This window comes from Otolemur garnettii, unplaced genomic scaffold (genome assembly GCF_000181295.1).
Source record: "Otolemur garnettii isolate 467f Iridium unplaced genomic scaffold, OtoGar3 scaffold00007, whole genome shotgun sequence".
NCBI lineage: Eukaryota > Metazoa > Chordata > Mammalia > Primates > Galagidae > Otolemur > Otolemur garnettii.
Genome location: NW_003852402.1, coordinates 6,930,861 through 6,940,950, shown reverse-complemented (window position 1 = coordinate 6,940,950; position 10,090 = coordinate 6,930,861). Strand labels below are relative to the sequence as shown.

At 56.1% G+C, this 10,090-nt stretch overlaps 2 protein-coding genes across 3 annotated transcripts in view; one reads left to right on the top strand and one right to left on the bottom strand.

The window, feature by feature from the left end:
* The window catches only part of ACO2 (aconitase 2), a 53,206-nt gene extending 46,681 nt beyond the window's left edge, over window positions 1-6,525 (top strand). The window contains exons 9-17 of the mRNA XM_023509194.1: window positions 192-410; window positions 605-678; window positions 1,196-1,307; window positions 2,492-2,614; window positions 2,829-2,984; window positions 3,877-4,068; window positions 4,919-5,051; window positions 5,554-5,675; window positions 6,021-6,525. Of these exons, the coding sequence (XP_023364962.1) occupies window positions 192-410; window positions 605-678; window positions 1,196-1,307; window positions 2,492-2,614; window positions 2,829-2,984; window positions 3,877-4,068; window positions 4,919-5,051; window positions 5,554-5,675; window positions 6,021-6,155 (1,266 nt within the window). The 3' untranslated portion in view covers window positions 6,156-6,525. The remainder of the gene's footprint in view (window positions 1-191; window positions 411-604; window positions 679-1,195; window positions 1,308-2,491; window positions 2,615-2,828; window positions 2,985-3,876; window positions 4,069-4,918; window positions 5,052-5,553; window positions 5,676-6,020) is intronic.
* Window positions 6,526-7,416: 891 nt separating this feature from the next.
* POLR3H (RNA polymerase III subunit H) overlaps window positions 7,417-10,090 on the bottom strand; it is a 14,284-nt gene continuing 11,610 nt past the window's right edge. For both annotated transcript variants that reach the window (XM_012801182.2, XM_012801184.2), the window contains exons 6-7: window positions 8,390-8,591; window positions 7,417-7,794 (exon numbers count right to left, since the gene is read on the bottom strand). In XM_012801182.2, coding sequence (XP_012656636.1) covers window positions 7,741-7,794; window positions 8,390-8,591 — 256 coding nt within the window. In that variant the 3' untranslated portion in view covers window positions 7,417-7,740. The remainder of the gene's footprint in view (window positions 7,795-8,389; window positions 8,592-10,090) is intronic.

Genomic DNA, 10,090 nt, shown 5'->3' with positions numbered 1-10,090 from the left:
AGGCGGAGACAGGAGACTCGCTTGAGCCCAGGAGTTGGAGGTTGCTGTGAGCTGTGATGCCATGGCACTCTACCCAGGGGGATAGCTTGAGCCTTTGTCTCAAAAAAAAAAAAAAAAGAAAAAGAAAAACAGTCTCTGGCCCAGCCCAGATGATGAATTCTTTTGACCAGGTCTGGATAGTTTGAGGTTAGGTGGAGACCCCCGCTTGGTTTCTCCTGCTGACCCCTGACCCCACCACTCACAATGTACCAGGACTGATCGGCAGCTGCACCAATTCGAGCTATGAGGACATGGGGCGCTCCGCAGCTGTGGCCAAGCAGGCGCTGGCCCATGGACTCAAGTGCAAGTCTCAGTTCACTATCACTCCAGGCTCTGAGCAGATCCGTGCTACCATTGAGCGAGATGGCTATGTGAGTGCTCGTGTACCCCCATCACTGCCAAACAATGTGTTGTCAGGGTGGGACAAGCCACAGGCTTGTTGGGTCAGGGCTCATGCAAGTCCCAGTGGCCACCATAGGGATCCATCCTGCAAGCTGCTGAACCACCGGTTCCTATCAGCTACTTTCCTGCCCCTAATAGTTCTTGTCTCCCTCTCTTCCTATAGGCACAGATCCTGCGGGATGTGGGCGGCATCGTCCTGGCCAATGCCTGTGGCCCATGCATTGGCCAGTGGGACAGGTGAGAGGCACATCTTTGATGAACAGCCCCCCTGTGCACGGGCACTGAGCCCCAGAAGTTAAGGGAGACGGGACTGGAGTGGAGAGAAGAGACCCAAGCCCAAGGCCTCTGGCTCCAGGGGCTGTTGCATGTTAGAAGATTGTGCCAGGTGTGGCTGGGAAATTGGGCTCAAAAGAGGAAGAGCTCTCAGAGGCACTGAGTGGCCACTTTGACTGGGCCTGGGCTGGCAGGAAGAAACCAACGAACTTGTCCTGATGGATACAGTGCAAGCTCTGAGGGAGCCATTTGAGAAGAGACAGTGGTCCCAGGTCAGGAATCTCAGACTGTGCCTGGGGCACTGACTCTGCCTTCATTTGGTCTCGGGAAAGGCCCAGTGATCCCAAGCTCTCCTCCCACTCTTTACATATGTGTGGTCCTAGAAGGAGGAGGCAGCCTTCTGTCATGAGGTAGATGTGTGCTGCAGGGATGTGGCTTATCTGGCCACATGTCCCTAACCCTGTCCCCTCTGACCTGGCAGAAAGGACATCAAGAAGGGGGAAAAGAACACAATCGTCACCTCCTACAACAGGAACTTCACGGGCCGCAATGATGCAAACCCCGAGACCCACGCCTTTGTCACATCCCCAGAGGTGAGATTTCCCAGCCAAGGGCTATCTTGGGACTATGCCTATGAGCCCTGCTCCTGGCAGGTCAGGGGTCCTCCTAGGAGGAGAGGGACATGGGGCAAAAACACCAACCCCAGGCCCTCCTAGCCCTCAAGCTCCATGTTCCCTTGGCACATCCTGCCTGGGTCTCCCTCCTGTCACACAAGATGTTTGTTTAGTACAGTTTGTGGTTATGACACGGAGTTTAGAACCTCACTTCCTGGGACAAATCCCAGCGCTGCCTCTAGCTGTATGAGTGTACCCAAGTTATCTGCCTTCTTTGTGTCCCAGTAATCCTGGCAGGGTTACCTGAGAAAGTGTGTGGGACACTGGAGGTTTCTGGCCTGAGGGAAGAGTTTAGTATTGTGGACATCAAGTGAGCTGAGGGCCCCAGGCAGCTGGTGGGTATTCAGCCTCAGCCATTACTAGCACATGGCCAGGCTTTCCCGACATGAGTGTTTACCTTAGTGTTCCAGAAATACTTTTGCTTGCTAATGAGCAAGGGAATGGCCTCATCCATGTTTTCAGGGACATTTTCATCATGGCAGCATTTCTGTACCAGGCCTCCCTGTTCTCTCCAGGACATCGCTGAGAGGAGTGTGTAACAGTGAAACTTGGCCCTGCTCCCATGTGGAAAGTGCTGGGAGCAGGGCCTGGTGGGAGAGGGAGAGGCTAGATTGTCCTTGAGCTCCTGAGTCCTTTGTAGGGCCCAGGGCCTGTAGTTCAAAAGGTGGTCTTGGCTCGGCGCCTGTAGCTCAACCGGCTAAGGCGCCAGCCACGTACACCTAAGGTGGCGGGTTCGAATCCCCAGCCCGGACCCGCCAAACAACAATGACGGCTGCAACCAAAAAATAGCCGGGCGTTGTGGCGGGCGCCTGTAGTCCCAGCTACTTGGGAGGCGGAGGCAGGAGACTCGCTTGAGCCCAGGAGTTGGAGGTTGCTGTGAGCTGTAATGCCACGGCACTCTACACAGGGGGACAGCTTGAGGCTCTGTCTCAAAAAAAAAAAAAAAAAGTGGTCTTGCAGCTCTGGCCTCTGAGAAGAGGGGTCTGGGCAGAACTTTGAAGTTTCCTGGGTCCATTCTCAGCCTTGGTCTGGGCTCTGCTGGGCTAGGGGCCCACAGGAGTAGTGTTTGGTGCTGACCAACAGACTGGCCACCTTCATTTCAGATTGTCACAGCCCTGGCCATTGCAGGAACCCTCAAGTTCAACCCAGAGACCGACTTCCTGACAGGCAAGGATGGCAAGAAGTTCAAGCTGGAGGCTCCAGATGCCGATGAGCTTCCCCACGCGGTGAGTTGAGCTGCAGGCTGGTGCCAAGGCGCTTCCTTCCCACTACTCCTGCCTCTCAGGCTGGCCCTCCTGTGCAGGTAGGGGTGGTGCTATTTGTGAGAACCACCAGCTCTGTCCCCTGGAGGGAGTGGCCTGGGCATAAGAAAGCCTTCTACACAAGCCCATCCATGTGGGACTGAGGGTTTAGCACTGAGCCCATTCCCATCCGCTGTAGGAGTTTGACCCAGGGCAGGACACCTACCAGCAACCTCCCAAGGACGGCAGTGGGCTGCGGGTAGATGTGAGTCCCACGAGCCAGCGCCTGCAGCTCCTGGAGCCTTTTGACAAGTGGGATGGCAAAGATCTGGAGGACCTGCAGATCCTCATCAAGGTCAGCAGCATGGATACCAGGGCGGGGGGCAGCCCCAACCTGCTGGGGTCCCTAACTCCCTGAGCATCAGAAGGGCCATGAGCCCAGGGGGATGTGGGGATGGTCAAGATGAAGGTCGGGTGGGAAAGAAGTGTCTGTGGCTGGAGGGAGGACGTCGCAGCCCGGTTCTCTTCTCTATGGCCCTGGACTGGGCAGAGCTGGATCTGGCCACCTGCTGTCTAGGGCCCTGTGCCTTCCTGCAGTGGCTGCTGAGAACTACCTTCAGCAGGTGTGGGCAGGTACAAGGGCACGCCCTCTGGTGTGTCCACACAGGTTCCAAAAGTCACTGATTCGTCCTGTCCCCACAGGCGGGCATTGGTGGGTATGAGTTGGGTTTGGAAGGCAGTCACCCTGTGGTGTGACTCAGATTGCTCAGGCATTAATTTGTGCTGTTTACTAAGGGGTCTTCAGGCACTCCTGTGACAGACACAGTATTAAGCCCATGTGACAGATGAGACTGATCAGTCGTCAGCCAAAACCCAGGCATGTCCCCAGGTTCCTCTGTGTCCATCAGAAAGCCCAGGCATCTCTCAGGGGGGGCCTAGGCCTTGAGGGTGAGCGAACAAACACACCTGTCCTCCCTGCTCTCCTGGGAGAGGCCTGCCCCATGGGATAGTGTTGAGAGACAGAGCAGCCCAAGGCCCATGCAGGGTAGTGACAGCCTCACCTGAAGCCTTGGGGGCCGGAGGGTGGAAGCAGCAGGACAACAGACCATCTGTCCAAAGCTTTATCTGCTTCTCTTGTCCCTCTCCTGGGTCCCAGACCTTGGGGCCAAGTGCCTGCCTCTGGAGGGCATCCTTTTACCACTTAAGGGCCATGCCTGACCTCTGTCCTCTCTGCTCACTCACCCAAGGTTAAAGGGAAGTGTACCACAGACCATATCTCAGCTGCTGGCCCCTGGCTCAAGTTCCGTGGGCACCTGGACAACATCTCCAACAACCTGCTTATTGGTGCCATCAACATTGAAAACGGCAAGGCCAATTCCATACGCAATGCTGTCACCCAGGAGTTTGGCCCTGTCCCTGACACTGCCCGCTACTACAAGGTGGGTTAGTCAGGGAGTAGTGCTGGGGGTTGCTCTCCTGAAGGCCAGGAGGCAGACACAGGAAGGGTTTGGGGAGTGGGAGCTGCGGAGGAGGCTGACCAAGACCAAGGGGAGCCATCTGCAAGCAAGGTCCTTCAGCCCCTTTCATATGGCTGGGAAGGAGTAAGGCTCAGGTTAGTGGAGCCAGGTCCTTGTACCAGAAGGCCCACATGAGAGGAGCACTCTCAGGAGAAATTAGCCCCCAGACCCAAGAAGATTGAAGGAGACCTTGGAGGAGATGAGCTGGCTCATCACGGGCCACACAAGGCCTCATAATAGGCAGGGGGCCAAAGGCCAGGCCAGGCACCAGGGGATAGGGTAGGGGGACTGCTACTAGAGCCAGGCCCTAGGTTGCTTGACTCTTTTCATCCTAAGAGAACCAGGGCTAGACCCAAGTCCTGGCCCACCAGGGTGAGAGTCCTCTGGCACCCCCTGGTGGATGGTGAGGCAGAGGGTTGCTCCAAGGCAGGGGTGCACTCTGCCCAGCACAGACCACTAGCTCTGCAGAGGAATTCTGTGCCATGTTTCGCCCTGGCTCTGTCCCCACACTGGGGCCCTCAACACATACCTGCCTCCACGTTGATATCCTGAGTATCACCAGGTGGGTCCCACTGCAGACAGGCAGGTGAGGACAATGTCTGATCCATCTCTGTCCCTATGGGTCCTAACTGGTCATTCACCTGACTTCACTGCCTTTGGGGCGCAGCTGAGTCTCCTACCCCTTAACCCTGTGACCTCAGGATGCCCAGGGCTGGGTAGTGGGGAACAGGACCTTTCTCTGCCATATAATCTCACCCTGCTTGCCTGGCAGAAACATGGCATCAGGTGGGTGGTGATTGGAGATGAGAACTACGGTGAGGGCTCAAGCCGGGAGCATGCAGCACTGGAGCCGCGCCACCTTGGGGGTCGGGCCATCATCACCAAGAGCTTTGCCAGGATCCATGGTGAGCTGGAGCCCACACACAGCGCACCTCCCTCCCCTGACTGACAGCCCAAGGTCACTCACCCTCCCAGTGGTGGAGTTGGGCCTGGAACCACATGCCTGGTTCTAGGCTGTGTCCCACCACAGCCCACATGGCCATCAGCCTCCTGTCCTTTTTTGAGTGTACACAGCACTGGACCTGTATCCACACCTGGAGGTCTGAGCAGCTGGAACCCAGGACACGTGTCAGAGGGTTTTTACTGATTGTGAACATGCCTAACAGGAAGGCCTCACAGAGACACGAGGTGCCCCTAGTGAAAGGGAGCCCTTCATTGGGAGTGGAGCAGACCTTAGACTGTGGTCACTGCCCCAGCTTTGTCCTAAGCAGCAGGACTGGGGGTGTCTCCCAGAGCCCCACCTGGATTTAGGAAAGCTCTCCAGGCCGGTATGGCTCCCTGCACAGAGGAGTCAAGAGGGGGCACCCCACCCCCACCCCATTGACAACTGTACCCTCCACCTTCCAGAAACCAACCTAAAGAAGCAGGGCTTGCTACCCCTCACCTTCGCGGACCCAGCCGACTACAATAAAATTCACCCTGTGGACAAGTTGACCATTCAGGGCCTGAAGGACTTTGCTCCTGGCAAGGTCAGGGGGCCAGGGAAGGAGGGTGATCCATGATGGGCAGTGGGGCAGCCACCTTGCTTTCCTTGCTTCTGGACTTGGCCCTACCCACAGCTTTTCCCATGGACTTTTCTTCTACCCCATAGTGGAAGAGAACCACCAGCCTGGGCCCTCCCACCCCATTAGGGCAGGCTTGGCACTCAAAGGTGATAGCCCATCCCCAACAGAGCCTTCTGAGTCCCTATTGGTGCCATTGAGGTCTTAACCTGGTCACCCAGGTCTGAGCCTTGGCTTGCCTACCCTCCTGCAGAGCCGAGGACCATGTTCCTCACAGTACCTGCCACTTGCCATCTCCCTTTCTCCTTGTAGCCTCTGAAATGCATCATCAAACACCCCAATGGAACCCAGGAGACCATCCTCTTGAACCACACCTTCAATGAGACCCAGATCGAGTGGTTCCGTGCTGGCAGTGCCCTGAACAGAATGAAGGAGCTGCAGCAGTGAGGCCCAGGCCGTCCTCCAGCCCAGCTGGTCATGCTCAAGTGCAGCTCCATGTGCCATCAGAGCTGATCCATCCCACCATGGCTTCTTGCTCCAAGATGGTGTAACCAGACATGCTCCCTGCCCTCCACTCCCTCAGCCCTGTCAGTGACCACGGTTGGGGGTGGTTCTTAAAATAATTTTTTAGCCCCTGCTTTCCTGTTTTTAGTTTGGTTAAGAGTCTTGAGCAGCTTCATGCAACTGTATTTTTGATGACAAGACTCCCATCTAAAGGAGATTTTTCTCCTGTCTGATCATTTCACTGGTGGCTGAAGGATTTTAGAGAACCTTATGCTCTTACAAGGAAAATACGAATCCAGACTCAGTGACTGATTCTGAGTGTTTGGTATCTGTGTCATTTATCAACTCCAGGATACAGGGTGGGTTTTTTAAGCCAAGATCTTTGGTGGATAGATGAACTGTGGTGGAAAAGACTTCCCTCTCGCCTCCCACTCCCACATGTGGTAGCCCTGCCCCTTGTTCCCGTAGTTTCCCTGCTAGACCAGGATGGAGCCTTGCAGAGAGGGGGCCTTCACCCTCCTCCCCCAGCAGTGACGCACCAGGCGTAGTCTCATGTAGCCCTAAACACCCTGAGGTGGGCACAGCCTGTCTAGCAGATGAAGCCACCCAGAAAGGGAGTCTGCCCAAGGTCACAGCTAGTACGAGATACCTACCCCTGCAGCATCAGGACGTGGCAGAAAGCAGGCTTTTTCTGGAGCAGCATCAGCAGACACAGCAACATCTCTACTCTGTCCCTGAGAGCTGAAATGGCCAGGCCAGGAGGTCGCATGATCAGGACAACATTGCAAAATGAATGTGGTAGTGCCAGAAAGGGGAGGAAAAGGACAGGAGAGACCGGGCAAAGCCATTCTGCTGACATGGTGCCCAGAGTGTCACCAGCAGGCCTACAGGGTGCTCAAGTCGGTGGCTGAGGTCTGTGGTATGGAATGGGTGGGGGAGATGACACTGTGGTGGTCACACCCTCTGCCTTGGGCCAGCAGAGTCCACGGCCTCTGCTTTCGTGAACAGGAACTGGCTGATTCTGGTGCTGAGCCTCTTCCAAAGCCGATAGGAAGGTGGTTGCTCTTTAATGCTCAGCCACCCCAGGCCAACATCCCCTTCCATGTTACTTTGTGAACCACCAAGCCCAGCCATCCTGTGGGGGTTGGGAGAGGTCATCTCCACAGTGACTTGGGGTAAGGAAGGACGTGGCATGGCAACTAAGTAACATTAGATCATGATGTTGACTACTTACACAAGGGTGGCCCTCCCCTATTGATGCTGACATTGTTTATTAAATGTCTTTGCTGTCTGTCACTGCAAGCCAGAAGTCCCTGGGGACAGTAGGACTTCAGCAGCACCTCCAGGCAGAGAAGGCCAGGACAGTGTGGGGAAAAGCTGGTGGGCACTCCTGGCCACTCTCCCCACCCAGCTCCAGGCAGCACACTCCTCTGCATTGCCTTGGCGGCTGATGTCTTCACAGCTGGCTGCACCACTCCTGGGGATGGGTAGGGTCTGCTGATGGGCAGGTCCACGGTGAGCCCCGGGTCTAGCTGCTGGTCCACCAGGAGAGGAGGCCCAGGCCCGGCTCACTGATAGATCCCTGCCAGGGGAAGATGAAGAACAGTCACATTTCATCAACACTCAGGGCTTCAGCCAACTGGGACAGTAAGTCAGGGCCCCACCCTTCCCACTACCCAGTGAGAGAGGACACGTGACAGCCTCAAGGCTTCAGGGAAGTCTAGGAGCTCCCCACAGCAGACTCTTCTGGGGACAGCAAGGAAAGCACTAGCTTGCTGGCCCCCAGGCCTCTGTAGAACCGGGCACCCTAATTCACCCCTAGGCCCACCCAAACGCAGGTGCCCAGCAGGTCCTCCAAGGCATGCCCTAGGGTCTAATCCCAGGAAGTCCGTGCCACCATGGGGCCCAGCCTCCAAATACATGCAGAGGAACATGTCGGAAAGTCATTCCACCCTGGATCTCTCCCAAGCCCATTCCTTGGAAAGTGGCCTTGTTCAACAAGGGCTCGGTCCTTGCCCTTCCTACCCAACAGTAATGGCAACTCTGTCGCCTCAGAGACCCAACCGTGGAAACAGGCTTTCCAGGGAAGTGATAGCCAAGCTCACATGGCAGGGAGCAGGGCACACGCTGCACAAGGGCTATCCCTCCAGCAGTGGGCTGGCAGCAGGGTCGCTCACCACCAGTGTGTATGGGGCCTCCTTCTTCGGCTGCTCCTCACTGGAAGTGGTAGCCTCGGCCGAGCTGGGTCCCGTGGGGGACGTGTCCACAAAGCTCTCATCCACTACCCGGAAGCGAATCTCCTCACCAGTGTCCATGTATAGGTCATGTGCTCCTTCCTCCGTCTCATATTCCCACACCCACACCTGCTCTGCATCGTCACTGGGTGGCAGGGTCAAGGCAACAGCCAGGCTACCAGCAGAGCCCCGCGCCTCCCACAGCATCACCCCCAACAACCAATCCCAGGTCAGGATCACCTCAGGAAGTCCTAGTCCCACATGCAAGGCCTGGGGCCACCACGAGGAGCAGGAAAAGCGGGGTCCTCTGCCAGGGACACACACATGCCCTCAGAGTCAGAGCAGGAAGAAAGCAAGACAGTGAGCCCTGCCTCTCAAGACAGAAACCCCCACCTCCTGCTGCCTGCCGTACCCCATAGCCCTTTCCAACCAAGCCTCCTGACAGTCTAATGGTCAGATACTCAGGGATTTGCCTGCACCAGGTTTTCCACCCCATTCCAGAGTTACACACAGACCCAGCCAGAGCTGTCAGCTGGACAGCCCCATCGACGCCCCATCTACCCCTACAGAGCCCACGCTGAGGAGCCACATTGCCCTCTGGGGGCGGTCCCACTGCTGGGTCCTCCCTCTGTGCCAGGTCCAGTGCTGGGCATTGAGGGTAGTCATGTCAGGACTCCTCCCAGTGAAGAGTCTCAGATGAGTGACAGCCCCATAGACAGGGACAACCTCGGTGCAGCAAAGTAAGGGCTGGAACTAAAGCAATGGAGGGCCTAGCCCTGTACCCGACATCACAAGGCCTCACATCCCACAAAGGCAGCAGCCAGGGCAACCCTCCCAGGGGAGGCTTTGAGATGACTGTGCAGGGACTACCTAAGAAAAGTGAATCAGGCTGGGCGCAATGGCTCACATCTGTAATCTTAGCACTCTGGGGGCCGAGGCAGGTGGATTGCTTGAGCTCAGGAATTCAAGACCAGACTGAGAAAAAGAGAGAACCCATCTCTACTAAAAATAGAAGCTAGGCGGGGCATGGTGGCTCACACCTGTAATCCTAGCACTCTGGGAGGCCGAGGCAGGTCAATTACCTGAGCTTACAGGTTTGAGACCAGCTTGAGCAAGTGCGAGACCCTGTCTGTAAAAAATAGCTGGGTGTTGTGGATGTCTGTAGTCCCAGCTACTCAGGAGGCTGAGACAAGAGAACTGCTTGAACCCAAGAGTTTGAGGCTGCTGTGAGCTGACATCACTGTACTCTACCAAGGGCAACAAAGTAAAACTCTGTCTCCAAAAAAAAAGAAAATAGAAAAACTAGCTGAGGCTCAGCGCCTGTGGCTCAAGTGGCTAAGGCGCCAGCCACATACACCTAAGGTGGCGGGTTCGAATCTAGCCTGGGCCTGCCAAACAACAATGCCGGCTACAACCAAAAAATAGCCGGGGCTCAGTGCCTGTGGCTCAAGTGGCTATGGCACCAGATACATACACCTAAGGTGGCAGGTTCGAATCCAGCCCGGGCCAACCAAAAACAACAATGATGGCTGCAACCAAAAAATAGCCGGCATTGTGGAGGGCGCCTGTGGTCCCAGCTACTTGGGAGGCTGAGGCAGGAGACTCGCTTGAGCCCAGGAGTTGGAGGTTGCTGTGAGCTGTGAT